This window comes from Panthera uncia (assembly GCF_023721935.1).
Source record: "Panthera uncia isolate 11264 chromosome B2 unlocalized genomic scaffold, Puncia_PCG_1.0 HiC_scaffold_25, whole genome shotgun sequence".
Lineage (NCBI taxonomy): Eukaryota > Metazoa > Chordata > Mammalia > Carnivora > Felidae > Panthera > Panthera uncia.
The window spans coordinates 202,163-228,834 of NW_026057581.1; the positions used below are offsets into that span (position 1 = coordinate 202,163).

A 26,672-nucleotide genomic window follows, 5' to 3' on the forward strand; every position below is an offset into this window, starting at 1 on the left:
GGAGAGCACTGGCCCCGGCACAGCTCATCCGGGAGCGCGCGCCGGGAACCTGTGCGCACGCGCGCTGTGGTGCGGCCAGGTGTGTTCACCTGAGTGCTGAAAAGGCGGAGGAAGACGCGGACAGCAGTCTTCTGCCAGGGGGTTACGTTGTAACCATCCACATCGTTTTCCCACGTCTGTGTCTTCCCCGCTACCATTCTGGAACGCAGCAATGTTTCCCTCTTTCGTGCAGAAAGGCGTCCAGCTTGTTACCAATCGGGGGAGGCACTTGGGTGCGGCGGGCACGCATGCAGCTCGGGTTTGACCAAACGGTCGTGCGCGGTCCGCGCAGGCGGCACGGAGCCGTGTCGTGCGTCCTCGCGGGGCAGCACAGCCGGTGCAAGGCCTCGAAGGCGGACTGCGGCTCAGGACCACGAGGAATCTTCTCTGCCCCGGGGCGCTGGGGCCAGCTCCCCGTCCTTCCCGCCGCCGGACGGCCAAGCCCAGGTAACCTGTGGTCCTGCAAGAATATACGCACCGTTTGTACCGATGTCGCCCCCCCCCCCTTGGCTTCTTTCAGCTCCCCCGGCCCCTCCCTTTTCTCCCTCATCCCTGCAGGATCCGCAGGGGAAGGCCCGGACGCGCCCCCGGGTTTGCAGGGCAACAGGGACGTCACGAAGCCGCCACAACAATTGGTTGCCGGGTCTCTGGGGGCGGGGCAGAGGAGGCGGGGCCCGGCGCAGGTGCAGCGGCGCGCTGGTCTCCCCGTTGCGGTCGGGCCTGCAGGTTGTGCACCGGCCCGGCCGCACCCAGATGCCCAGGGCCCGCTGGTCCCCACGTGCCTCCCCGACGCTGGGCAAACGCGCTGCTGGGCGTCTGGAACGGGGCACCTGTCGTTCTGCCCGTCACCTCGCTGCCTGGCCATCACAGGCTTTCCCAGCAGAGGAACCTGGGTGGAGGGGCAGTTGGCATTCGGGGGTGGGGGGTGGGGGGTGGGGCTCTGGTCCACGGGGTCCCCTACCAGCGTCTTCACCTAGAGGAAGATGGGCGGAAGCTCGCATCTGAGCGGTCAGGTGCAAAGTCCAGCCTCAGTGTCTCTACCCGTGACTGGGGATTATCCCGCCCACCTCATGGCCTGCCGTGAGGAGTAAATGACACAGGGCCGTGAGGTGCTTGGCCTGTGTCTGGCGCCGTTAGGACCACAGCAGCACCGCTGTGCAGGGCCTGTGCCGGGGAAGTTGGGCCGGGAGGGCAGGTTTCTCGTGTTTCCCCTGCTCCCTCCCAGGTGCAGGTGCAGGCTTCGCAGTAGAGGGAGCGTGTGGAAAGAATGAATGACAAAGTGGACGCCAGCCTGGGCCCCCAGCGCCTGTGTTCTCCTCCCTCTCAGGCTGTGGGCACACTTCCCGCACTGTAGCCCCACCAGCTCAATATTTACCCTTGTACTTGATCTAGATCATACCAGTGTGTTAACTCAGATGTTACTGTTGTTGACTTTGGATCTTGAATTCTGGATTAAAGGCTTTGTGTGCGGATGAGGGGCTTCAGGTGTCTGCGGGCCTGGAGGTAGCAATCGTGAGGGGGAGGAAATGGATTTGCTGCCTTTCAGGGGCCAGGCACACCGTAGGTCACTGAACCAGGGTCTCCTCCCCTCCCTGCTCCCTGTTCACTGGCCATTTGCACAGCTTCCAAGACCCTCAGGTCCAGGAAATGAGTGCTGCTTCAGCACCGTCTTCCCTCCTGCTCCCGGAAGGGGACACATTGGTTTTCCCCACCAGTGACAGTGTGTACGTGCCAGAGGTCACTGGTGCTTCTGCACCCACAGTGCCCAGGCTGGGGCGCTCAGGGACCCTCTGAGTGCCGAATGAGAAGACTGGGGTCCGGACTTTAAAAACTTGAGCTAAGGGGCACCTGGGTGGCTCAGTCAGTTAAGCATCCAACTCTTGATTTCGGCTCGGGTCATGACGTCACGGTTCGTGAGCTCAAGCCCCACATAGGGCTCTGCTCTGACAGTGTGAAGTCTGCTCCCTCTCTCTCTCCCCCTCCTAGCTCGTGCTCTTTCTTTCTGAAAATAAATAACTAAACATTTAAAAAAATAAAAACTTGAGCCAAATCAAATTGAATTAAACTGTGTCCTTTTGTTGAATGAACCTTATGACCAAGCAGGGTTTTGGCTCCCCTTTGCTGTTGGTTCTTGGCCGCACGGGGAGTAGTTGCTATTGCTAAGTCGCTGGATAAAGGAGGCAAACGTCGTTACAGTTTTATCCCAGAAAAAAACATTGTGTGTGTGTGTGTGCAAACTATATGTTAATATATTTGCCTGCAAGATGTTTCATATGCTTGTTGAAACTGTTGATTCAGTTACTGACCTGCTAACACCCTGAAGTCCAGCCGGCTCAGCCGGTCTGGTAATGCTATTCCCTCTGGAAGGATGAGGCCTCAGTAAGAAGCCAGCAAGCGACGAAGGGGTTATGGCCTTAAACTTGGTGAGCAGGGAGCCGGATGTGGATGCGTGGGTGTCTGGGGTGGGTAGACGTGGGCACAGTGGCTTTGTGTTGGTCTGGTTGTACTTTTGGGGTGATTTCAAGCAGCCAGCGGGGCTACACACTATTGCATTCAAACCAGGGAAGGACACCGCTTACGAGCCTTCCCAGAGACGGGAGATTTCCTTGTTGTTTCTTACACTGTTTGGTATATTTTCACAGTCACCACATGGTCTTTATAATAATGATTGTTTTTTCAGTTACAAAATGAAGAAACCTAAACAAACAAACAAACAAACAAACAAACAAACAAACAAACAACAAAAAGAGCAAACCTGAACAAAAGCTCCTTAGGGAAAATGCTCAATTTCTGAAGGGACCTCAGGCTCGTCTGGTAACGAGCGCCATCTGGTGGTCGCGCGGAATTACTGCTCTGGCGGGGGACTCGGCCAGAAGTCCGCGGGGAGGAGCCGGAGCTGGGAGCACCCAGGCATTCGCCAAAGCTGCACACGGTTTATACTTACTGAGACAGTGCTCCATCGGTGAACTCAGTTTAAGGACCTGATCGTGTGTGACACGGATATCGGATGCCAATCAATGCAGGAAATACTAACTTACGTTCATGTGGAGTTTTTTTTTTTTAATTTTTTTTTAAACGTTTATTTATTTTTGAGACAGAGAGAGACAGAGCATGAATGGGGGAGGGTCAGAGAGAGGGAGACACAGAATCTGAAACAGGCTCCCGGCTCTGAGCTGTCAGCACAGGGGCCCAATGCGGGGCTCTAACTCACGGACCGCGAGATCGTGACCTGAGCCGAAGTCGGCGCTTAACCGACTGAGCCACCCAGGCGCCCCCATGTGGAGTTTTTAACCTCAGAACATTTTCCATGATAGTATTTGTCCCTCACAGTAACACACGACATAAGTGGATCAAATACCTGTATTGAGATGATGAACCCGAGGCCACAGGAGTCGTGAGGAGCCCAAGGCCGGCCAGACCTGGAGGCCTGGGCCGCAGGCTACGGACCAGTGTCCTTTTCCAGACACTGCTGCGTGGGGACATTCAGGTGCTGTACTGGGAACCATGACCTACCGGTCCTCCACCTTTTCTCTACCATTTGTATAGTTTTTGTGTTGGTTTCTATACCTTTTCATTATTTGTCCCGACCTGAAAGCTGTTTGGAGAGGTTTCTAGCAACAAAGCTAAATTTATGCAGAATTCATTTCATTTTTGTTATTAACCAAACATTTTAAATTGTAACTTCCTCTACTAGTCAGCACCATGTGCTTAAGCATCTAAATAACTCCACCTTTGCTCCACTACTAAGGAGACTTGATATTTTAGTTAGTGGCCATAAGAGTAGCTGTAGCTGGGGGCGCCTGGGTGGCTCAGTCGGTTAAGCCACCGACTTCAGCTCAGGTCATGATCTCATGGTTTGCTAGTTTAAGCCCCATGTCTGGCTCTGTGCTGACAGCTCGGAGCCTGGAGCCGGCTTCAGATTCTGTGTCTCCCTCTCTCTCTGCCCCTCTCCACTCGCACTATGTCTCTCTGTCTCAAAAATAAACATTAAAAAAATTAAAAAAGAGAATATATGTATCTGTTTTGCTTTTTAAATTTTTTTTTAATGTTTATTGATTTTTGAGACAGAGAGAAACAGACAATGAACGGGGGAGGGTCAGAGAGAGGGAGACACAGAATCTGAAACAGGCTCCAGGCTCTGAGCTGTCAGCACAGGGCCCGACGTGGGGCTCTAACTCACAGACCGCGAGATCATGACCTGAGCCAAAGTCGGCTGCTTAACCGACTGAGCCACCCAGGCGCCCCTGTTTTGCTTTTTACATAATAAAATGAAAGCATGGATTTATTTTTCCATCTTCCTGGATTCCAGCTTTAAAACTACCTTACCAGACTGCAAAGATTATGAAGGCTGACAGCTTGTCTTCTTGTGAAAAACAAACAAAACTTCAGCCAACCAAGTTTCCTTTATGTACCTGTAATACTTTCAATGGTAGCTATGGGAGATATCGACCAATAATAGGACTTTCTTATGGGCCACTTGCCAGCAATGTCAGCACATCTGTAGGAAAAGCATTCTGAATCCTTTGTTTTCATCTTTCCGAGCAGACCTCTTGACAATGTTCTCTTTGTCAGCCAAGACTTCCCCCTTGATAAGTATATATATATATTTATATATTTTTAAGTTTATCTATTTTTATTTTTTTAAAGTTTATATATTTATTTTATACTTTATTTTATACTTTAAAAATATATATATTTTTAAAGTTTATATATTTATTTTGAGAGAAAAAGAGAAGACATGCATGAGCAGGAGAGGGGCAGAGAGAGAGGAGACAGAATCCCAAGCAGGCTCCACACTGTCAGTGCAGAGTCCAGCGCAGGGCTCAATCCCACCAACAGTGAAATCATGGCCCGAGCCAAAATCAAGAGTTGGGAACTTAACCGACTGAGCCACTCAGGCACCCCTTTTTAAGTTAAAAAATGTTTTTTTTATTTTAGAGGGAGAGAGTGAGGGGAGAAGAGGGGGGGGGGGAGAGAGAGAGAGAGAGAGAGAGAGAGAGAGAGAGAATCCCAAGCAGGTTCTGTGCTGTCAGTGCAGAGCCCGATGGCTGGGTTTGATCTCACTAACCATGAGATCATTACCTGAGCTGAAAGCAAGAGTCAGATGCTTAACTGACTGAGCCAGCAGGCATCCCTTAAGTTTATTTATTTGTAAGTAATCTCTACACGCAACATAGGGCTCAAACTCACAACCCCAATATCAACAGTCTCGTGCTCCTCTCACTGAGCCAGCTGGGTGCCCCAAGAGTTCCGTTTGGATTTAGTTTGGCAATGCCATACACAATTGGTGAATGCATACACAATTCACCCAGTTTTACTGCATAGGAAGTGATTCCACAGAGAGACTCCCACATGTGGGAAATGATACATGTACAACAAAGTTATTCAATGCAGTATTGTTTGTAATTGCAGAAGGCTATAAACATGTCAGGGTCTATCAAAAGTGGACTGCATAAATTATCTCTGAGCCAGCCAGCCACTGGAATATTATTTAGGTATAATGAGGCAAGGGGGAGCCCCCTGAGTATCGATACGGAATACCCCCTCAACTATAGTATGCTACTATTGTGTCATAAAGGGGAAACTTATTTGTTTACACAGCCATAGTCTATCTCCGGAAGAATACATAAGAAGCCCATCCTGTCCATCGTGAGGCCTGGCATCCACGGTCAGGGGGCTGGGCTGAGACGTGTCCGAGGGGGATTTAGGGGTGTAAAGGGAGTTACCCATTCATGAGCTAGAAACTTGCACACGTGTGATTATCTCAGTTAATCCCTACAACTCCAGGAGAGTATGTTATTATCCCCGTTTCAAGAGTGAGGAAGGTGAAGCACAGACAGGCACTTCCTGGTGGGTTCAGGACCGACTGCAATGTAGTCTGCAGCCTCTGCTGTGAGAGGAGGCAGTGCCTCTGAACTTACCACTGCCCACACCTGGGGCTTTCCAGAAAGTTCCTAGTGGAGGGTGGCAAGAAAGGACCCGCTGTGGGCTGGGAAAGCAGAAAAACTCCATGTTTCTGTTTCTAAACCAAGGACACAACGTTCGCGAGTGCCTCCTACCTTTATCACATGATACACAAACCCATTCTCATTCTGTAAGAGAATCATTCTCAAACCCACTTCTCTCCCGTAATACAATTTTTCAAATTTCTTATTTTAATGTTTATTTTTGAGAGAGAGACAGAGCATGAGCAGGGGAGGGGCAGAGAGAGAGGGAGACACAGAATCTGAAACAGGCACCAGGCAGGCTCCGAGCTGTCAGCGCAGAGCCTCACGTGGGACTCGAACCCATGAACCATGAGATCATGACCTGAGTCGAAGTCGGACACCCAACCGACTGAGCCCCCCAGGTGTCCCCTCCCATAATACAATTTTAAGTACTAATACTTGGCAATGCTTCAGGCTTCCAGAGCTCTTGACCTTGTTTGAGTCTCATAACTGTTTAGTGCTGGCTGCTTGACAACAATCAGCGACAATAGGGCCACCAACACTTTTTTTGGGGCCCATTGGCTCTTAGCCTTCCTTCCTTCCTTTTTCTTTCTTTCTTTCTTTCTTTCTTTCTTTCTTTCTTTCTTCCTTCCTTTCTTTCTTTCTTTCTTTGTCTTGTCTCTTCCCACATCCTACTTATGATTGTCCAGACAGAGTAAAAGTTTCCTCTAGACACAGCTGGAAATTCTCCACCTTTGCCCCTGTTTCATAGCAGGATCTTGGGGTTAAGACCAGGGAGGCTGGTCTTAGGAAAGACACTGTCTTAAGAGCAGCAGGACAATCTTGCTGGTGACATCTCACTGTGCTGACAGCCCGATGTGGCCCACTAACCACCGCTAGTGCTGCCCCGTGGACAAGAACTCGTGCATGCACCAGACATCGACCCTGTAGAGCTGCCGCAGGCTCGTAGTGGTAGGATTTAAATGTGTGGAGGATGTGTCCCCTGGAAGAAAGTATCTCACTTCACCAATGCCTAGGAGATCTTTGACAAACAGTAGAGACCAGGCTTGAGAAGTGGTGACATAATTCCACGAAGTGAGTGGGGTGACAGCTGAGGTTTGAGTCAGATGTTTTGTTGATTGATCTTCCCTTGAGCTTCAAACCAGGCAGCAGGTGCTGTGCAGCTCCTGTGGGGGGAGAGAATGAGCACGACGCTCAGGGTCCCGACTCCCGTGGAACTTGAGGGCTGCTCAGGAAGGCGTATCATTAAATAAATGGCTCCATAATTTTTTAAAAAGTGGCCGCTGAGATGAGTGTTTTGCATGGCGAAGGTCGTGAGCTGGGAGAGCACCTGCAGGGTGGGGTGGGGCCTAGGTCAGTCTGGGCAATTCAGGGGAGGCTTCTCTGCAGATGATGTTTAAGTTTAAAGAGGTGAAGGTGGCATGGGGTGTGCAGGCCAAAGAGGGCATGTCCGGGCTGCTTGCTTCCTGGGCGGAGAGTATCTGGACCAGTTCAAGAATGCAATCAGGCCAGTGTGGCTGTAGCACCATGAGTGACAAGGAGGAGGTCCAGGGATCTAGGCTGCAGCCCCAGCTGTGCTGGAGTTGGCTGGGTGACCTGGGGCTGGCTCAGCCACCTTTCTGAGATGTAGTTTTCTCTTCTGAAAATGGATCAAAATAATAGCACACCACACAGGGACAGCTGGAAGGATTAAGGGAGGTAATGTGAACTGCTTGTAGGTTATGCACCACTAAGGTAGTGTGTTTCTGCTCTGATCGAAGCGTAATAAACACTGAAGCATCCGAAGGTGTGTCTGAGTCATGTCGGCCTTCAGACTCTGATATGATAGCAGAACCAGCTTCACATCTGTTCCAGACTTCCCTTTCTGCTCAGATTGAATTGTCCATTTTGGTCCCTGGATGGGGCAGCCCCATCCCACCCACTGTAACAGGGTTATACTTGCTTTTTTTTTTTTTTTTTTAATTTAAATCCAAGCTAATTAACATACAGTGATATATTGGTTTCAGGAGTAGAATTTACTGATTCATCACTTACATATGACATCCAGTGCTCATCACAAGTACCCTCCTGAGTACCCATCACCCATCCAGCCCATTCCTACATCCACCTCCCCTCCAACAACCCTGTTCTTTGTATTTAAGAGTCTCTTATGGTTTGCCTCCCTCCCTGGTTTTATCTTAATATCTTATTTTTCCTTTCATTCCCCTATGTTCATCTGTTGTGTTTCTTAAATTCCACATATAAGTGAAATCATATATTTGTCTTTCTGTGACAGACTTATTTCACTTAGCCTAACATATTCTAGTTCCATTCACGTTGTTGCAAATGGCAAGATTTCATTCTTTTTGATGGCAGAGTAATATTCCATTGTATATATATAAGCCACATCTTCTTTATCCATTCATCCATCGATGGACATTTGGGCTCTTTCCATACTTTGGCTATTGTTGATAGTGCTGCTGTGAACATTGGGATGCATGTGTCCCTTCGAATCAGCACTCCTGTATCCTTTGGATAAACACCTAGTAGTGCAATTGCTGGGTCATAGGGTAGTTCTACTTTTAATTTTTTGAGGAACCTACACACTGTTTTCCAGAGCAGCTGCACCAGTTTGCATTCCCACCAGCAGTGCAAGAGGGTTCCTCTTTCTCTACATCCTTGCCAACATCTGTCGTTGCCTGAGTTGTTAATGTTAGCTAGCCATTCTGACTGGTGTGGGGTGGTATCTCATTGTGGTTTTAATTAGTATTTCCCTGATGATGAGCGATGTTGAGCATCTTTTCATGTATCTGTGAGCCATCTGGATGTCTTCTTTGGAGAAGTGTCTGTTCATGTCTTTTGCTCATTTCTTCCCTGGATTATTTGTTTTTTGGGTGTTGAGTTTGAGAAGCTCTTTATAGATTTTGGCTACTAACTCTTTATCTGATATGTCATTTGCAAATATCTTCTCCCATTCCATTGGTTGCCTTTTAGTTTTATTGATTGTTTTCTTTGCAGAACAGAAGATTTTTTATCTTGATGAGGTCCCAATAGTTCATTTTTGCTTTTATTTCCCTTGCCTTTGGAGACAAGTTGAGTAAGAAGTTGCTGTGGCCGAGGCCAAAAAGGTTGTTGCCTGTTTTCTCCTCTAGGGTTTTAATGGTTTCCTGTCTCACAGTTAGGTCTTTCATCCACTTTGAGTTAATTTTTGTGTATGGTGTAAGAAAGTGGTCCAGGTTCATTCTTCTGCATGTCGCTGTCCAGTTTTCCCAGCACCACTTGCTGAAGAGACTGTCTTTATTCCATTGGATATTCTTTCCTGCTTTGTCAAAGATTAGTTGGCCATACATTTGTGGGTCCATTTCTGGGTTCTCGATTCTGTTCCATTGATCTGAGTGTCTGTTTTTGTGCCAGTACCTTACTGTCTTGATGATTACAGCTTTCTAATACAGCTTGAAGACTGGGATTGTGATGCCTCCTGCTTTGGTTTTCTTTTTCAGGATTCCTTTGGCTATTCAGGGTCTTTTCTGGTTCCATACAAACTTTAGGATTGTTTGTTCTAGCTCTGTGGAGAAAGCTGGTGTTATTTTGACTGGGATTGCACTGAATGCGTAGATTGCTTTGGGTAGTATCTACATTTCAACAATATTTGTTCTCCCAACCCAGGAGCGTGGGGTGTTTTTCCATTTCTCGGTGTCGTCTTCAATGTCTTTCATAAGCTTTCTGTAGTTTTCAGTGTACAGATCTTTTACCTCTTTTACCTCTTTGGTTTATTCAGTTACTTTATGCTGTTCAGTGCAGGTCACGCCTTCAACAACACTTGTGTTTTTCAATAAAACTTTCAATAATACTTCAATAAAACTCGTGTTTTTATGGGATTTCCATGAATAGAATCTCTAGTCTGTTGCCTCAGATTTGTTCATTTGACTCCTAAAACATCTATTTGTAAATATTTTTTCATGTTTGTGCACTCACCTCCACACATCCTTTTCTGTACTTCTAAAATCCACAGTGCTCCAAAAATAAGAAAAAAAATTGTTTCTAACTCATTTGGTGGCAAGACCAGATGTGAAGCTATTTATGGTCTTTATTTACTGCACCTAATGTTAATAGTCATGTATTTTACTGCAGAAACAAGATTGTACTTTATTATGGATGTTACACCTGCAACACGTGTCAAATAACAGAGTCCTCCACGTTCTGTAGCTTCTAATAGAAAACCGTGGAGATGTGTCTTCTTCTCTTAGTATTATTCAGTATTGTGCTAGTGTTCTCTGGATAAATGAACAGTCATTATCGGATCCTGAACTGGACATAATGGGAGAGAAATATTTTGCAGCGAAATGAACAAACACACACCCCACCCACCAAATGCCCAAAAGCATACATGCATTATGATACATATGCTTTTTGGATTGCTATGAATTTATGTATATTCATATCTGGTATATACTCAATTACATATATTTAACTAAACACAGTTTAGTAAACATGTTTGCGTTGAAATCCTTGAAAATCTGAGTCTCTTGTTCCAGGAGTAGAAATACTCACTAAATGTGTCTGTGAGAACTGAATCTTTTCTACATCTGTTAACCTGACCACGTATACCCTGTAGAAGGAGGGACAGACAAGCTAATTATTTTCCTGTTTGTTGTTTAGGCTAATGTAGCATTTCAGCACCTCGTGTTCATCTGCTTATTACAGAAGGGCTCCCTTACGAAGGAATTATTTACAGAAGCAATGGGCAGTGTCAGCTTTTTAAAAAACTTTTTAAAATGTTTATTTATTTGGGGGGTGCGGAGAGAGAGAGGGAGACACAGAATCCAAAGCAGGCTCCAGGCTCTGATCTGTCAGCACAGAGCCTGACGCGGGTCTAGAACCCACCAACCAGGAGATCGTGACCTCTGAACTGTGAGATCATGATCTGAGCCGAAACCAGATGCTTAACCGACTGAGTTCCCCAGGCACCCCACTGTCAGCTTTGTAATCTGGCTGTTGGCTCAGAGCACCTGGGAGACAGCTGCCCCTGACCCAGAGCACCTTGTGGGAAGCAGGGGTGGAGAGGTGTGTGGCCCTTTTTTATTTCACTGAAATTTTTTGAGCTCCACGCTCCATTCACCTGGATGTGCCTGTAAAGACATAATAGAAATGACCTTATAATTTTCCTGTTTCCTTCTCCTGGCTCAAAAGCACCAAGGCCAGCAGTGTCAAGAACATACAGTGAGAGAGAACTGTGTGGGGAGCAGTGGAGATGTGTTAAAGAATGGTTACCCCCGCCCCTGCCCTCTCCAGGCCCCACAGCTCTGTGAGACTGTCCCATTAGAGGAGGAGGGAGGACATGGAAATGGAACACGATGGGAAGGGTCCAACAAGAAAGACTTGGCGGTCGGTGCGGAGTATGGAGGAAGGTTCAAGCCGTCACTGAAACACCAGGGTGAAGCCTGGCAATGTAAATGTTTGAATTTTAAGCCTTTGCCCCATACGCTTTTCTAAATCACAAGAGCTGCGTAGGACAGAAGGGCTTCCCTGAGGCCCGGACTTTCACCCCAACGCAAGAGGAGGGGCAGGTGGACATGAACACCCCCCTTGCATACCCGCCACCCACTGCTAATTCGGATGGCAAACTGAGATGCTGCGTGACCTCTGATAAGGAACGCCCTGCTGTGGACGTTGGCTAAGAGGAGGGCCTTGAAACCAAATCTCCTGACACTGGAAAGAATTTGGAACCGCACTGTTTCCACTATTGGCTCTGTCAACTGCATAGCCGGTGACGTCTGATTCGTACTTACTGTCCTCACATTGCAGCTTACTGGGCTCCAAAAGAAGGACGTTATACCTACTTTGCATGGCTGGGTGAGAATTAAGTTAGATGCCCACTGAGGGCACGTAGCGCCCAGCAGACCATGAGTGAATTGGGTTACTTGGGCTAATATGTTTGAGGGGTGTGTGGGGTGTTAAGTTCTGGGCTCTATGCTCTCCATGCCAGGCAGAAGTTGAGGCGGAAGACAGGAAAGGAGCTGGGAGCATGAGAAATTAACATGAACAGGAAGACTGGCCCCGTTCTCAGGAGTCAGAGATGGTCAGAAACTGTAAAAGGAGGACATGTCAGCAAGGGCGCAAAGCAGAGGGGACGGGATTGAGCGTGTCCTCCCTGGAGGAGAGGAGTTTGGTGCTTGTGGAAGGAAGAGGAGTGGATGGGCGTTGGGTACTGGTGGGGGGTGGACTTTGGTGAGTGTCCTGGCAAATCTGGGCAGTGACACCGGAGGATGCAGTTGCAGGTGCTGGTGGAAAAAGGTGAGCAGTTTCAGAGTCCTGAGGGCAGTTAAAAAGAAAGCTTAAAAAAGGATTGTAAAGGTAACACTTGTAAAACATTGGAACTAAAATTTAATAACAAACGTCAAGAAAAAAAGGTGCCCAATTATTCATGGCCCCAGAGGCAATTACTGCTAACATTTTGATACATTTTTTTAAGTTTTATTTATTTAAGTCACCTCTACACCCAACGTGGATCTCAAACTCATGACCCCAAGATCAAGAGTCACTTGCTTTTCTGACTGAGCCAGCCAGGTGCCCCTTGATGTATTTTCTTCCAGCTTTTAAACACATATATACCACAACTGTACAAATTTTGTATTCTGTCTCCCTGCCTCAAATTCTCATATTTTCCCAATATCATTGACTGTTTTAAACATGGAATGAATACATTCCAATGTACTAAACCAATACTCTGTGATTGGACATTAAAGGTGTTTCCTTTTCTGATTTAGCACCAGCAGCGTGGCGATAAATAACACCAAAATAATGTTCAATTTCACCGAATCACAGACTGCTCTTTTCCAGGGGGGCACTCCACCCTTCTGTCCCCCTCAACTCAGACCAGCAAAGGGGTCAGGACTTCAGGGAAGCCAGAGAGAAGCTGCCAGAGTGAAGGTTTAGATGAGGGCTTTGAGAACTCCTTTGGGGGCTCCTGAGAGGGTGCCTATGCAGATTCACCCCTCCAGAGAGGCCATGCTGGGTCTGAGAGGGGTGTCCTCCTGGGCATCAGCTTTGCCAGGACCACACAGAAGCACAGAGAGAGGGTGCTCTGCTGGCCAGACAGCTGAAGTAGCCTTCAGACCAGGCAGACAGGAAACTCTTCTTTTCAAAGCAGTCTAGGAAATTCCTCATCCACATGTTGTCCTGGGGTCAGTAACTTTATTTCAGTCGACACCCACATTTTTTGGTTCCACCTGCTGAGAGGACATCAGGCCACACTGAGGAGGGTGTCTATTGCTTTGAGTGGTTAGAAATCCTGCCCCACTCTCTTCCTCCCTTCTGCCCAACTTCTAGCTCAAAGGGTCTCAAACACTCCCTAGAGAACATCAAAAAACAATCTGTGGTGTTTTCTTTTGTGCTTACAGTGATGAGGGGCCATTGTTGGCAGTTATGAGCAGGGCAGGGGAATAAGATATTCTTCCAAACATAGCGGGCACAATAAATTGTCCCTCATCCAGATTCCCAAATGTCCCCTAGGACATTCATGTAGGTGAAAACCTGTGTTTAATTATCTGAGCCTGGAAATTAATAGTGTTTAAAAAATGGTATTAATATACAATGAACTTTCTAGGAACACAATTACAGTTCTGTGTAAATCTAGGGAAGGTTCACTTTGGTACCAAGAGTTGTCCAACATTTCCTTAAATCACTTCATCGATGGCAACATGCTGGAGGTAGGTGAGTCACTGCCTCAGCACCTGCATCCGCGTGTGCTTGTGTGGACAGGTGTGGCCAGTGTGGTGGGGCCTCAACAGTCACACGTAAACATGTTTATGTTATTTTATCACAAATTATTCTTTGTCATTTCTCCTCTATGGTATGGACAGGGAAGCACGTTGATGTTTAAGTTCTGTGTGTAGGTAGGTTGTATCATCTATGAATTTCAATTCTGCACAGTAAAAGATTAGTTGGAAGATACCTGCTATAAAAAGGGCTAAAGGATGAGACCCTCAGGTCAGATCAGTTACATACTGTTTGCTTGTCCCCCATTAGGAATTCCGTCTCCTCGAGCAGCCCACACTCACTCCCATGCACACACACGCACGTGCACACACATAAACACACGTGCAGGCACACGAACACACGCATACGAACACAACCACATGCGCACATGCGTGCGCACACACGAACACGCACGTTCATACGACCATGAACACATGCTCACACACACACATGCACACACATACACACACACGCACACACAGCCTTCACCACTGCACAAAGGCCACGGCCACGGGCTGGTCCCGAGGCCTGTGCCTCTCCATCATTCAGGAAACACTGGGCCTGGGGCCCCACTGGAGTAGACAGGGTGCCGCTGGGCCCCCGCTGGAGTAGACAGGCCACTGGGCCCGGCTCCGCTGGAGGCCCCCCTATATCCCTTGTTTGCTCCCGCCGCCTCAGCTTCTCTCAGGGTGCTCCTCTCCCCGGCTCTAGCTTCCAGCCCTTTCTCCGAGGGGCCTTCCCAGGACAGCCAGGCTAAGCTGCTGGGCCTCGGGGGCCTCTCAGGTCGCCCGGCCTTCACCCCCCCCTCCCCCCGCCCCCCTTCTCCTCCGCCCTTCCCGCTCTGACCTCAGCTCTCCTTCCCTCCCACCTGCCTGGCTCTCCTCCTCCCCTCGCGGCCCCCGCCTCCCTCCTCTCACCGCGATCCGGGGCCGCCTCCTCCACCTGCAACCCTGCATCCCTGCGTCCCCGCCTGCCGCTCGCGGCCCCTCGTCCCCCACCCCTCCCCCAGCTCGCCCCGGCGCCCCGAGGCCCGCCCGCCGGCCCCCCGCCCGGGGTGCGTGCGCGCCCGAGCCCCCTACCCCCCCGGCGCCGGGGGCGGTCCAGGGCGGGGCCGGGATCCGGGGCGGCTCCCGGGGCTCTGCTTGTGGGAGGCGCCCGCTCCTCGGGCTCCCCCGCCCTCCCCCCCCCCCCCCCGCCCTGCCGGCTCCGCACCCTCCTTCTTCCCTCCGCCCGGAGCCTCCCCCGGTCCCCGGCGCCGCCTCCTTCGCTCCCGGCTCCCGCTCCCGCGGCCGCCGCCGCCCCGGGAAGCAGAGACCGGGGTGGGGTTCGGGGGAGCGCGAGGGCAGGGCGACCCGGGCCGGAGCGCGGATTCGCCGGGAGGAGGGCCGGGCGGAGGGGACGGTCGGGGAGACCGGAGGGGAGCGGGAGGAGCTGCCGGGCCTGGGGCCTGCAGGCCCGGGGAGCCGGGGAGCCGCGGAGCCGGGGAGCCCGGCCGGGCGCAGAGGTAAGAGCCGGGCCGGCAGCCGGGCTCCGCGAGGGGCGCGCGGGGGAGGGCCGGGCCGGGGCGCGGGGGCCGAGAGGTGGAGTCCCGGGAGGGTGGGGGGCCGAGGGAGGCAGGAGGAGGGTGGGGACCGGCGCTCTCTCCTCCCCCCCCCGCCCACCCCACCCCACCCCACCCCGCGCGGGGCTCCGCCCCCGCCTCCTCCGCCGGGCGCGCGTCTCGTCGGCGGGAGGAGCCGGGTCGGGGCCGGGTCCGGGCCCCGGGAGGCCGGGCGGGCGAGGCCGGGCGGGCCTCCCGGGTTGGGCCAGGCCGGCGGGGGTCCGGCCCTCACGGCCTCCTGTCACTCAGATGCTGCTGCTGCTGCTGCTGCTGCTGCCGCTGGCGCCGCTCTTCCTCCGCCCCCCGGGCGCGGGCGGGGCGCAGACCCCCAACGCCACCTCCGAAGGTGCACCTTCGCCGGCGACCTCGGGCACCCCCATCCCCTTCCCCCTCTCCCTGCCCCTCCCCCTCCCTTTTTCTGGTCCCCATTCCTGTCCCGTCCGCCGGACCCACTGTGACATCCCTGACCTCCTTTCCATCACCCCCGCCTGTGACCCAGCGCCCCCTCTTGTCTGCCCCAAACTGCTGCATAGGCCACCTTTCGGGGACCCTGCATGATGAGCCCAACCCCACCCCTCTTTCCTCGCCTACACTGCTGCCCAGGAAGCCTAAGGCCCCCCTGCCCTCTCAGCCTAATTCGCTCAAAAATCCTCCTCCAGTCTGTTTTACCAAGCTCGCCGGCACAGTGTACCCCTTCACCATTTCTTAATTCTGCCCATCACCCCCAACCTGCACCCCTCCTTCCTCACTGGCGAGCTCGCAGAGCTCTCTCTCCTTTAGTCCCGGGTTCTGTACCCGTCCCGACCCCCACCCTCTGGCACCGCAGCTGCTCCCCTGGGCCCGCCACCTGCCCGCTGACCACGCCCTCTGTCCCTCCCCTCCCCGCCATTCCTCTCTGACGCCTTCCACTCACCCCTCAGGGTGCCAGATCATACACCCGCCCTGGGAAGGGGGCATCAGGTACAGGGGCCTGACTCGGGACCAGGTGAAGGCGATCAACTTCCTGCCCGTGGACTATGAGATCGAGTACGTGTGCCGGGGGGAGCGCGAGGTGGTGGGGCCCAAGGTCCGCAAGTGCCTGGCCAACGGCTCCTGGACAGACATGGACACTCCCAGCCGCTGCGGTGAGTAGCATCCCCAAGCCCCTCTTCTCTTCTAGATCATTCCTCGGCCTGCCTCACACTTAGCATTATTGCTTAGGTCAGCACTTTCAACCACTGTCACAATTCACAAGGACATTTACAGAGCTCACACCATGTAAGAGGGACTTCCCTGCCGCACTTGGAGGCAGTAAAGTCAGCAGCCCACACATCACCTCATCTCATCCTCCCTGCATAGGCCACTGACCACTTGACAAAATAACTTGATTATTCATCTTGCCTGTGAGTTCTTCTCTTTGAGGACTAGTGGCAGATTGTGCAAAAACCCTCGTAAAATGGTTTCACTGCAGTCTTGAATACCTCTGTCTCCAACGCAGAGGCCATATACCCACGGAGCGAAACCCAGTTTGACATTACTGTAAACCAACTATAATAAGAAAGGTAAATCCAATTGTGCATCTAAAGTTACACATCCGCACTCTCCAAGCCAGGGAACCGCCCACTGCCGCTGACTTTGAAAAGATTCCCTTCTGTGCACCTACAGCTCCACCTCAGGTTCCTACCATGGATGGAAACGCCTTTTCCCTTTCCTTGGGTGGTGTGTGGATGCTTCCAGGGTTAAGGGAGGAGAGGACGCCAGAGAGCCAAACCCCTTGCACATCTGATTTCCTGAAGAGTGGGGTGCTTGAGGCCCCCTTCCCCAACTTGCCTCTCTTTTCCTTTTCGTGTCTCTCCACAGTCCGAATCTGCTCCAAGTCATACTTGGCCCTGGAAAACGGGAAGGTTTTCCTGACGGGTGGGGACCTCCCCGCTCTGGACGGAGCCCGGGTGGATTTCCGGTGTGACCCTGACTTCCATCTGGTGGGCAGCTCCCGCAGCATCTGTAGTCAGGGCCAGTGGAGTGCTCCCAAGCCCCACTGCCAGGGTGAGGGGACCGGCTGCCTGCATGCAGCTGAGGACGCGTGCCAGAGGTTGGGAGCGGGGTGGAAGGGATGGCGGGAAGGGAAGGGGTGCCATGCAAAAGGGGGGGGGGGGCTTTGGGGAAGTGGAGGTGAAAACCCAACTCTTGCCCTCGCCTGCCTCTCTCCAGCCCCCTTCTGCAGCATCAGTGTCCACTTCGCCTACGCTGGGGCCCCCTTCCTCTACCTTCCTCTTTAGAGATCTCCTCCCTGCTCCCAGTTCTACATGTTCTCTTTTCCGTTATGAATCTCAGCCTCCATCACCTTTCTTAAGGTTTAAATACTGCAGTTTCCCCTAGCCTATCTCTAAACTTAGAACTTTCTAGGCATAACCCTCTTCTACAATTGATTCCTTTCCATTTGTTATATAACTGGATTATTGTAAAGACTCAGAAATAAATCATGTTATACTTAGAAAAAACACTAAGATTGGAAAGAATATCTGGGGTGGAAAGTTATCAGGGTGAAATTTAAAAAGACTTAAAGTTGGGGGCAGAACTGTCAGAGCACTAAAGGATGACCCGGGGATGGGGGAGGGGAAAAGGAGGGTCTCCGACAACCTCCGTCCTTCCCCAGGGCACTCAGTCTTGTGTCCAACACCTACTCTGTCATTTCATTCAGCAGAATGCCCCCTGTCCTGGGCACCCAGATTCTGCCCCTGCACTCTTGTCCCCGGGATTCAGGCCGACCTCGTGCGTCCCCCACTTTTGCAGACTCTCTGGAGGTCCTGGCCTGGCTTCGTCCCCTAATGTCATTGCTCTGCTTATACCTTACCACTCCATTCTGGAAACTGGGAATCCTATCCAGGGTCTCGTCCTGTGCTCTAGTAATGTGTTCACACGGTCATAGCTTTTTGTAAAAAATGCAAAAGTAAGATTTTAACAGCAACAGTTTAAAATCAATTGTATTTGTAATTTGCAGTTTTTTCTTCTTAAAGAGAGGCCCCTGAATTTTATAATATTTAGGCTCCACAAAGCGAGAATCTGCCCATGTCCTGTCTCAAATTCTGTTGTCCTATGAACGATGAAAGAAGAAAACCAACAGGTCCTGACCCACAGCCCCACCTTGCTCTTATCCCCAGGCACCCTTCCCCCCCCTCAGAGACGCAGGCTTCTGCTGCACGCGGGCCTCCCGGCATGGACAGGTGTGGGAGGGGGCTGGGCTCAGGCCGGGGAAGCCGGGAGCCGGTGGTAACTCTTCTCTGATCCCCGTCTTTCCTGCTGCCAGTGAATCGAACGCCGCACTCAGGTGAGATGACAGCCCTCCTCTCGCGCACTGCACCCCCGAACCCCCACTCGCGCCCCTGCACCCCAGGCGGTGGGGGCCCGTCCTTCTCGCCCCCCGCCCCCGTCTGCGGCCGGCCCCTCCTTCCTACCTGGTTTCTGCCTCCAGTCCCGGTTTTCTGCGAGGCTGCGGTCCCTCCCGACTCCCCGCTCGGCGCCCAGCGCTCGGCTCCGCCTCCTCCCCACTCCGCTCCTCCCGGAGGGCAGAGCCCGGCGGGGCCCCCCAATTCCTCCCCGCGGGGCTCCCCCCGACCTCCCCGGGCTTTCTCCAGGCGCCCCCGCCAGCCACGCGCACGCGTCCCACGGCCCGGCCCCGCCCCCCCCCCCCCCCCCCGCCCCGGCCGCCCCCGTCCCATCCATCCGCCTGTCCGTCCACACCCCCGTTCTCGCCCCGGTTCTCCACCCCCCTCCCCCCTCCCGGCACGCCCCCTCCCCTCCCCTCTACGCCCCTCCCTGGCGTCCCGCGGGGGTCGCGTCCGCCGCCCCTCCCCTCCCCGCCCCTCCCCCGGCGTTCCCACGCGCGCGCGCCTCCCTCCGCCCCTCCCCCAGCCGCCGCGCGCCGCCCGTGACGTCAGGGCCCCCTCCCAGCCGTCCGTCTCCTCCTCCCCTCGGTCGGTCGGTCAGTCCGCGAGGAGAGTCCGCGGTGGCCACGGCAGCGGCGGTGGCGGGAGCCGCGGGGGCCACGGGGAGCCAGCCCTCCGCGCGTCCTGGGGGCTCCGGCCCCCTGCGCCCTCCGAAACCCGGGATGGAGGCGCCGCCTCGACACCCCCTCAGCAGCCCTCCCCGGGAAAAGTGTCCCCCCTGAGCTCCTCCCCACCAAGCAGCCCCCCCCCCCACGCCATGGGCCCGGGGGTCCCCTCTCCCCGGGCGGGGTGGCCGCTGCCGCTCCTGGTGGTGATGGCGGCGGGGGTGGCCCCTGCGTGGGCCTCCCACTCCCCTCACCTCCCGCGGCCTCACCCGCGGGTCCCCCCGCACCCCTCCTCAGAGCGGCGCGCAGTGTACATCGGGGCGCTGTTCCCCATGAGCGGGGGCTGGCCGGGGGGCCAGGCCTGCCAGCCCGCGGTGGAGATGGCGCTGGAGGACGTCAACAGCCGCAGGGACATCCTGCCGGACTACGAGCTCAAGCTCATCCACCACGACAGCAAGGTAGTCCTGGCGGGGGCGGAGAGGGGGCAGGGGCAGGGGTAGGGGGGGCAGGGGACAGGGGGCAGGGGCAGGGGGACAGGGGCAGGGGACACGAGGCAGGGGGCAGGGGGACAGGGGCAAGGGGACAGCGGGGCAGGAGGCCAGCCTGGCGCCTTGGCCTGGGTGACCGCTGGGATGGCGAAGTGGACCCCTCCCACGTGTGACTGGAGGGAGGTGGGCTGGGGTGTGGGAGCCTGGGGAGAGTCAGAGGGGCTGGAGGTTCAAGATGAGGGTCAGGGGGTTAGGAGGTGGGTCGTGCTGGGAGCGTGACCCTTCCGCTCCCCAGGACCCCTGGACGTGGGGGCGGGGGTGGGGGAACTGGGGATGGGTGTAGGGCACCACCTGACCCTGACCCTCTGGGGAGTTCGTTACCTCCTGGGGTGGGTGGAGGGGTGGAGGAGGTGTCCGAGGCAGGGGCTGAGGCCGGCTCACGTTTTCCATGGTAACGAGGTAAATCTTGACAGCAGGTTGGAGCTGGGAGGAATGGGGACTGAATAAGCGAAATTTTGAGGGACTTGCGTGCTCTCGTGTATGTATCACAACGAAACAGCCAGGTAGCGGTGAGCTCCACCAGGTTTCTGCACATTCTCCACCAGAACCGGGTTGAGGGTTCCTGGGTTGTGGGTTACACTGCGTGTTGTGCTTGGGGAGGGGCTAACGGTTGGGAGATGGGCAACGAACTGGGTTAGCGGTCTGCAGGGAGCCCGCACAAGAGCCTAGGGATAGAGGGAGTCTGGGAACCGGCAGGAGAGAGAACCAGCAAGAAGGGCAGTGGGGGAGGGGGCAAGCAGGAGGGCCGGGGTGAAGATCAGTCCTTGGGCTCCTGTGGAACTTGGGTCTAGAGTGGCTCCTCCGTTCAGCACTGTGGCCTCTAAGATGTGAGGAAGGACCAGCTCGAAGGGTTAGGGAGGCGGGGACCAGAGGAAGGCGGAAGGTGAGAAAATTTGGGTCGGCCATGAGTTTCCTTCCCCACCCTATGTCCCATTTGAGTAATTGGGAACGTGGGGAAGGATGTGGCTTCCGGCCTCAGATTTATCCTGTCTGACGTGCGGCCCCGGAAACGCGAGGGACTGGGGGACCGTGGAGTGCAGAGGTGATGAAACGGTCATCTTACACCTGGCTGGACTCAGGATTTATTGTCACTCTTCCAACAGCCATCTGCACCTAGAAATGGGTTTGTGTGGGACGAGGGGGCAGGAATGAGGTTGAAGGTGGGGTGCATGGGGACTGTTAGCTTGGGGAGGGGACTCAGATCCCTCCTGACACTTGGGGAGGGGCTCTTAAACTTCTCCATGGTAGAGGAGTTTGTTTCAAACACATATTCTAACTGTCTGGTCCGGAATGAGCACGAAATCCTGTCGTGCAGGAGGCCTAGGTAGATGACCCCAGGACGCCTGTGGAGGGACAGCAGGGAGCTGGAAAAGAATTAGGAGTTAGGGCAGAGGGTCAGGGCTGCTGGAGGCGGGAGTCTGGGGCGGGAGCCTGGGAGGGCTGGGTGCAGGTGTCATGACTGGGGTCACCAGGAGGTCTGGATGTGGGCTCAGACTCTTCTACCATGAGAGGTGACTCCCCAGAGGTGCTGGGAAGCAGGTGGGGGGGGGGCCCTGAGAGAAGGCACAAGGAAAGCAGACTAACAGGAATGTGTGCTTTCCTGTGGTTTCCTGCCTGCAAATCCGGATCCTTTGCAGAAGAGAGCGGAGGGGAGGCTGAGAGGAAGTCTATGGGGGAGGGGGTGGGCATCACACAGAGGGAATCTGCAGTGAGGAGCAGGGTGTGGAGGGAAAGGGTTTGAGAGCAGGTAGGGGAGGAAGGAGAAGCGGAGGAAGAGACGTGGGGCAGGCTAGTGGCCCTGTGTGTATGCTCTGGTATGTCCGTGTTCCTGTCTACCCTTCCTTCAAGCCAGGAGGGGGGCACCCAGGGGCTTTGCGATGGGCTGGGGTAGGATCTGCAGTGACCCCCTGAGACAGTTCAGGATGGTGGGGCCTGCCGGAGAAGCCCCTCCTAGCGGGGGGGGGGGGGGGGGGGGGGGGTGGGGAAGTGTTGTTCTTCCTGCCCCACCTGGCTCCCTGCTCCAGCTTCCCACAGGGTCTCAAATGTCAGGCCTCAGTGGGAAGCGAGCAGCTCTAGGGGGCCTTCCTTATTTGCTCACTGCCGGCCCCCCTTTTCCATCCCCCCCCCCCCCCAGTCCCCTGTGCCTCCTGTTTCTCCTCTGCCCTGGCTTCCCACTGGCTTCCATTTCTTCTCTGCTTCCTTTGGGGCTCCAGCGGCTTCTGAAATGTCAAACTTCAGCAGGAGGGGAACAGGCAGGGGGAGACCATGGGGCTCTTCCTCCCCACGTGCCGTCCTCCCAGCACCCCTGCCCTCCCCAGCTCTCTGCCTCCCCTTCACGCACCCCTAAAAACACCCGGTTTGTTAAGAGTCCTTTTCTATTTATTCTCCCAGTTCTTTCCTCACCTGTTTCTCCCTCTGCCGCCCGCCCCCCCTCCAAGGCTTCTTTTTCTAATGGACCCGTCAAATGTCAGAGCCCAGCAGGAGGGGAGGGATCGCCCAGCAGGACCCCCTAGTGGTCCTGTTCCCTGTTCTCTCTTGTTTGTTTATCTCTAGCCCTGGAAAGGGAAGAGCCAGGGGAAAATGGACGGTGGGGAGAGGCGAGGGAGGAATTTTCATGCCATGTTTGAGGAGCCTGTCTGTGGACTTGGGGAGAGTTTATTCACATTCCTGCAGACTCACAGAGATTTGGAGCAGAGACACAGGGGAAAAGGGACAGGGGTGCTAGAGGAAGTGAGGCTGGGGATGTCTGAGCAGGGGCTGAAGGGAGGGAAGATTGTGTCTGCATGAACACGGATGGAGGTGCGTGCAGGAGAGGGTAGGCAGGAGAAAATGGTAAAAGCACACAAGGGTCCAGTGGTGGGATGGGTCCTCGAGGAGTGACTAGATTGTTGGAGATGCGGGGGGGGGGGGCACCGGGAGAACCCACGCTTACCCCCTCCCATCCAGTGTGACCCAGGCCAAGCCACCAAGTACCTGTACGAGCTGCTCTACAATGACCCCATCAAGATCATCCTCATGCCTGGCTGCAGTTCTGTCTCCACACTTGTGGCCGAGGCCGCCAGGATGTGGAACCTCATTGTGGTAGGTGGGGGTGGGGGGGTTTCAGAAGGTGGGAGCTGAACAGGGGTGGACAGCATGTAAGAGGGCTGTGGAGGAACCCAGGTGCAGGACTCCTGGTCCTTTGGGGCCTCCTGGCAGCAGGGGGCTGATAGCTGCAGCTGACTTAGCTTCTTGTCAGACGGAAGTGAAGTCAGATCAGGGAACAGGCACCTGTGCCAGGCGGTGGGTCTGTGAGGGTCCCCTCTCCTGGGAGCCTGGAGCGTGAGTGTGCCCCGCGCTGTGTCTGTCCCTCAGCTTTCCTACGGCTCCAGCTCACCGGCCCTGTCCAACCGGCAGCGTTTCCCTACGTTCTTTCGAACTCATCCGTCGGCCACACTCCACAATCCCACCCGGGTGAAGCTCTTTGAGAAGTGGGGCTGGAGGAAGATCGCCACCATCCAGCAGACCACTGAGGTCTTCACCTCGGTGAGAGCGCATTTTCCACATGCCAGTGGAGACATGTGGCCAGGATCCCTTTTGGGGAGAAGATCCTGTTTCTTTATCAAAAGCAGACACATTCCGACTGGGTTAAGTGCACGTTCTTTCTGTAGCCAGAGGAATAAGCAGAGCTGAGTTTTCAAGATTCTTTCCAACTTCTTAGTTTTAGGACATTTTTTTCCTTTGATGTTCTCTTCCCCAGACAGACCCAAATGACCCACTTCTAATAAAGTAGGTTCACTCCACAGTTCAGATGAGATGAGAGAGAGAATGTGAGAGAAGAACCCAGAAAGGCAGCAAATCCAGAGACACTCGGGGTGGCAGGTGTGAGTGGGAACGGAGAAGGAGGGACAGGAGAGGCAGAAGACGTCTCCGGAACAGCACGGGTGGAAAAGAGGAAGCTCAGGGCTCTGAACCTGACGGAGGCAGCCCCTCCTTTTATTCTGGTCTTTGGATCCTCCACCCGCCCTCATGTTCAGCAGCCCTTCAATCCTCCCCTGACTTTCTCTCAGTGACCAGGACATTCTTCTGTGATCCTTTTGTCTGCCCACTTGCCTCTCGAGGTCGAGACCATCGTGTGCACACCAGACCCTGTCTCATCTTTCCCCGATTCCTCTGTTCTGCTCTCCCCCATGTTTGCTGCTTGGTAGGGATTGGCGGGGGGTGGGGGTGGGGGGATAGGGTGACCTCCCAGGACACAGATCCTTGCGGGGGGCTGGTAAGTACCTTCCCATGTAGGACCATCCCTGAGGCCCCAGCTGCTTTCCTTTGAGCTCTTCCCACCCTGGGGCAGATGCCATTGAAGGAAGGGTCAGAACTGCGGTTCCTCCTCTTCAGAGTGTATGATCCCCAGGGAGCATCTCCGGTCTTTATGCCACTGTGCACCTGTGCTTTCTCCATTTTTTCTTATTCCCGCCCAAGACTCTGGACGACCTAGAGGAACGAGTGAAGGAGGCTGGAATCGAGATTACTTTCCGCCAGAGTTTCTTCTCAGATCCAGCTGTGCCTGTCAAAAACCTTAAGGTGGGGTGGTTGGGAGTGGTGGGCTCAGCCTACAGAGGGACCGGGTTGGGGGGACAGTGGTGGGCTGGAGAGGAGAACCAGACAGGCAGGTTGTTGGCATATAATTAGTGTATAACATTGTGTAAGCTTGCAGCCTGCAACGAGTTGATCTGATACATTTATATATATGTATGTATATGTATATATATATATAATGGGTTGCATATAATTGATGTGTAATATTATATAAGCTGTGATGATACGTTGATATGTTGCAGTATGATTACAATCCATGCTAGCTAACATCTCTTTTTTTTATGAATATAATTTATTGTCAAATTGGTTTCCATATAACACCCACTGCTCATCCCAACAAGTGCCCTCCTCAATGCCCATCACCCTCTTTCCCCTCTCCTCCACCCCCCCAGCTAACATCTCTATCGCATCACAGAATTTTGATTCTGCGAGATAGCAGCATCTCCTGGGGAGGTTAATTTCCATTGTCCAGTGACATTTCTATGCTACCCCTCCAGCAGAACCCTGCATTAAGCACTCTGGGGCAGGGGATGAATGCCGTGGCAGCAGCTGGCTGTTTCCAGGCCTCCCTCAGCAGCTGGCTGTTTCCAGGCCTCCCTCAGCAGCTGTTTCTGTCCACTCTGCAGCGCCAGGATGCCCGGATCATCGTGGGACTGTTCTATGAGACCGAAGCCCGGAAAGTTTTTTGTGAGGTAGAGTTGGAATCAGAAGAGGCAGGGGTCTGGGTGGGCTCTGTATGTTGGGTGTGTTGTGGGGTCTCCTGTTTGCATCTCTGATCAGGTTGATAGCAGATGCTGTGAGATGACGAGTAATATGATGCTCCTGTCTGTTGACTCTGCCTCCCATCTTGGCTTCTCACACACAGCACTTTCTCCAGATCTCAGTTTTGTACCCTCGTGCTTCTGCAGGAGCCCGAGTCCCATCTTTCCTGACTAGCTGGGGAGGAGCTTAGAAGGAGGAATCGTCGAGTCTTTCCCACTCCCTCTGAGACTTGTAGATTCCTCTTTTCAATTCTCTGCTCTTCTCTGATTCCCAAGAGGCTGGAGAGTGTCAAGGGAAATAAAAGAAAAAGAGAAAGAAGGGCCCAGCCTCCCTCCTCCTCTGCATTCAGGTGTACAAGGAGCGGCTTTTCGGGAAGAAGTACGTCTGGTTCCTCATCGGCTGGTATGCTGACAATTGGTTCAAGATCTACGACCCATCCATCAACTGCACAGTGGACGAGATGACGGAGGCTGTGGAAGGCCACATCACCACTGAGATCGTCATGCTGAACCCGGCCAATACCCGCAGCATCTCCAACATGGTGAGAATGGGGACCTAGAAGCCAGCCCCTGGGCAGGGGCGAGGACTGAGGGAGCCTGGCAGGGCAGGGGAGCGGGAAGGAGAGATGGGAGGGGCAAGTTCACTAGGCCCACCTGAGTGGAAGGGCTGTTACCATGGCAACAAGGAGCAGTTGGCAAGAAGTCAAGTGAAGGAGAGGCGTTAATGATAATATAGATGCTGTATACGCAGGCACCTCGGCAGAGCTGTTCCTGAGCTGAAACGCCTTTTATTCTCTTAGTGACTTCCGGGCCCTTTGAACTTGCTTAATATTCACTCCTGATTGATACTCAATTAGCTTGGTTCCTGATGTTGTTTCAATGATTCCCTTTTAGAATTTCAGATATAAAAGGGAGTTCTGAAATCAGTTACTTCCGGATAACGGATAGTGGCGGACCTAGAGCTAGGAGGCACATGCTCTGGTTGGGAAGGCTGGGGTGGCCCCGCGGGAGGGGCACCTGCTCCTTTCCTCTCAGTGCTATACCCCAAGGACCATGGGCGTCTTGAGCCAGCTTACAGGGCAATCTGCATGCCTGCTTATTACTCCCAGGGGTAGCTCCAGGTCTGGGGTACCTGTTTTGGAAAGCATGCCAGGGGCAAATTCATGGTTGTAAAGTCCCAAATATCTCATCAAAACAAAGGTTCAGTGAAAATGCTTTTGTGTAGTAAACCAGGAGCTTAGGTACATGATTTCAGTGATCCTCCCACTAATGCTCTGATTAGGGTTTTAATTCTGTTCTATCGACCAGGAAACTGATGCAAAGAGGTTAAGTGACTTGGACTAGGGGCCCTGTCCCTGCTGAGCTGTGAGGCCGGAGTTGACCCCTATTGGAGTCTGACCCCAGACCCCTCTGCCCCATCACCCTCTGGCCCTG

General features: G+C 53.5%; 1 protein-coding gene across 1 annotated transcript in view; it reads left to right on the forward strand.

The window, feature by feature from the left end:
* Nucleotides 1–13,666: 13,666 nt before the first annotated feature.
* Nucleotides 13,667–26,672, forward strand: part of GABBR1 (gamma-aminobutyric acid type B receptor subunit 1) — a 29,028-nt gene continuing 16,022 nt past the window's right edge. The window contains exons 1-13 of the mRNA XM_049611316.1: nt 13,667–13,675; nt 14,961–15,320; nt 15,574–15,670; nt 16,245–16,448; nt 17,164–17,349; nt 18,465–18,527; nt 18,611–18,631; nt 19,652–19,812; nt 22,849–22,983; nt 23,257–23,427; nt 24,361–24,462; nt 25,104–25,202; nt 25,589–25,780. Coding sequence (XP_049467273.1) covers nt 13,667–13,675; nt 14,961–15,320; nt 15,574–15,670; nt 16,245–16,448; nt 17,164–17,349; nt 18,465–18,527; nt 18,611–18,631; nt 19,652–19,812; nt 22,849–22,983; nt 23,257–23,427; nt 24,361–24,462; nt 25,104–25,202; nt 25,589–25,780 — 1,800 coding nt within the window. The remainder of the gene's footprint in view (nt 13,676–14,960; nt 15,321–15,573; nt 15,671–16,244; nt 16,449–17,163; nt 17,350–18,464; nt 18,528–18,610; nt 18,632–19,651; nt 19,813–22,848; nt 22,984–23,256; nt 23,428–24,360; nt 24,463–25,103; nt 25,203–25,588; nt 25,781–26,672) is intronic.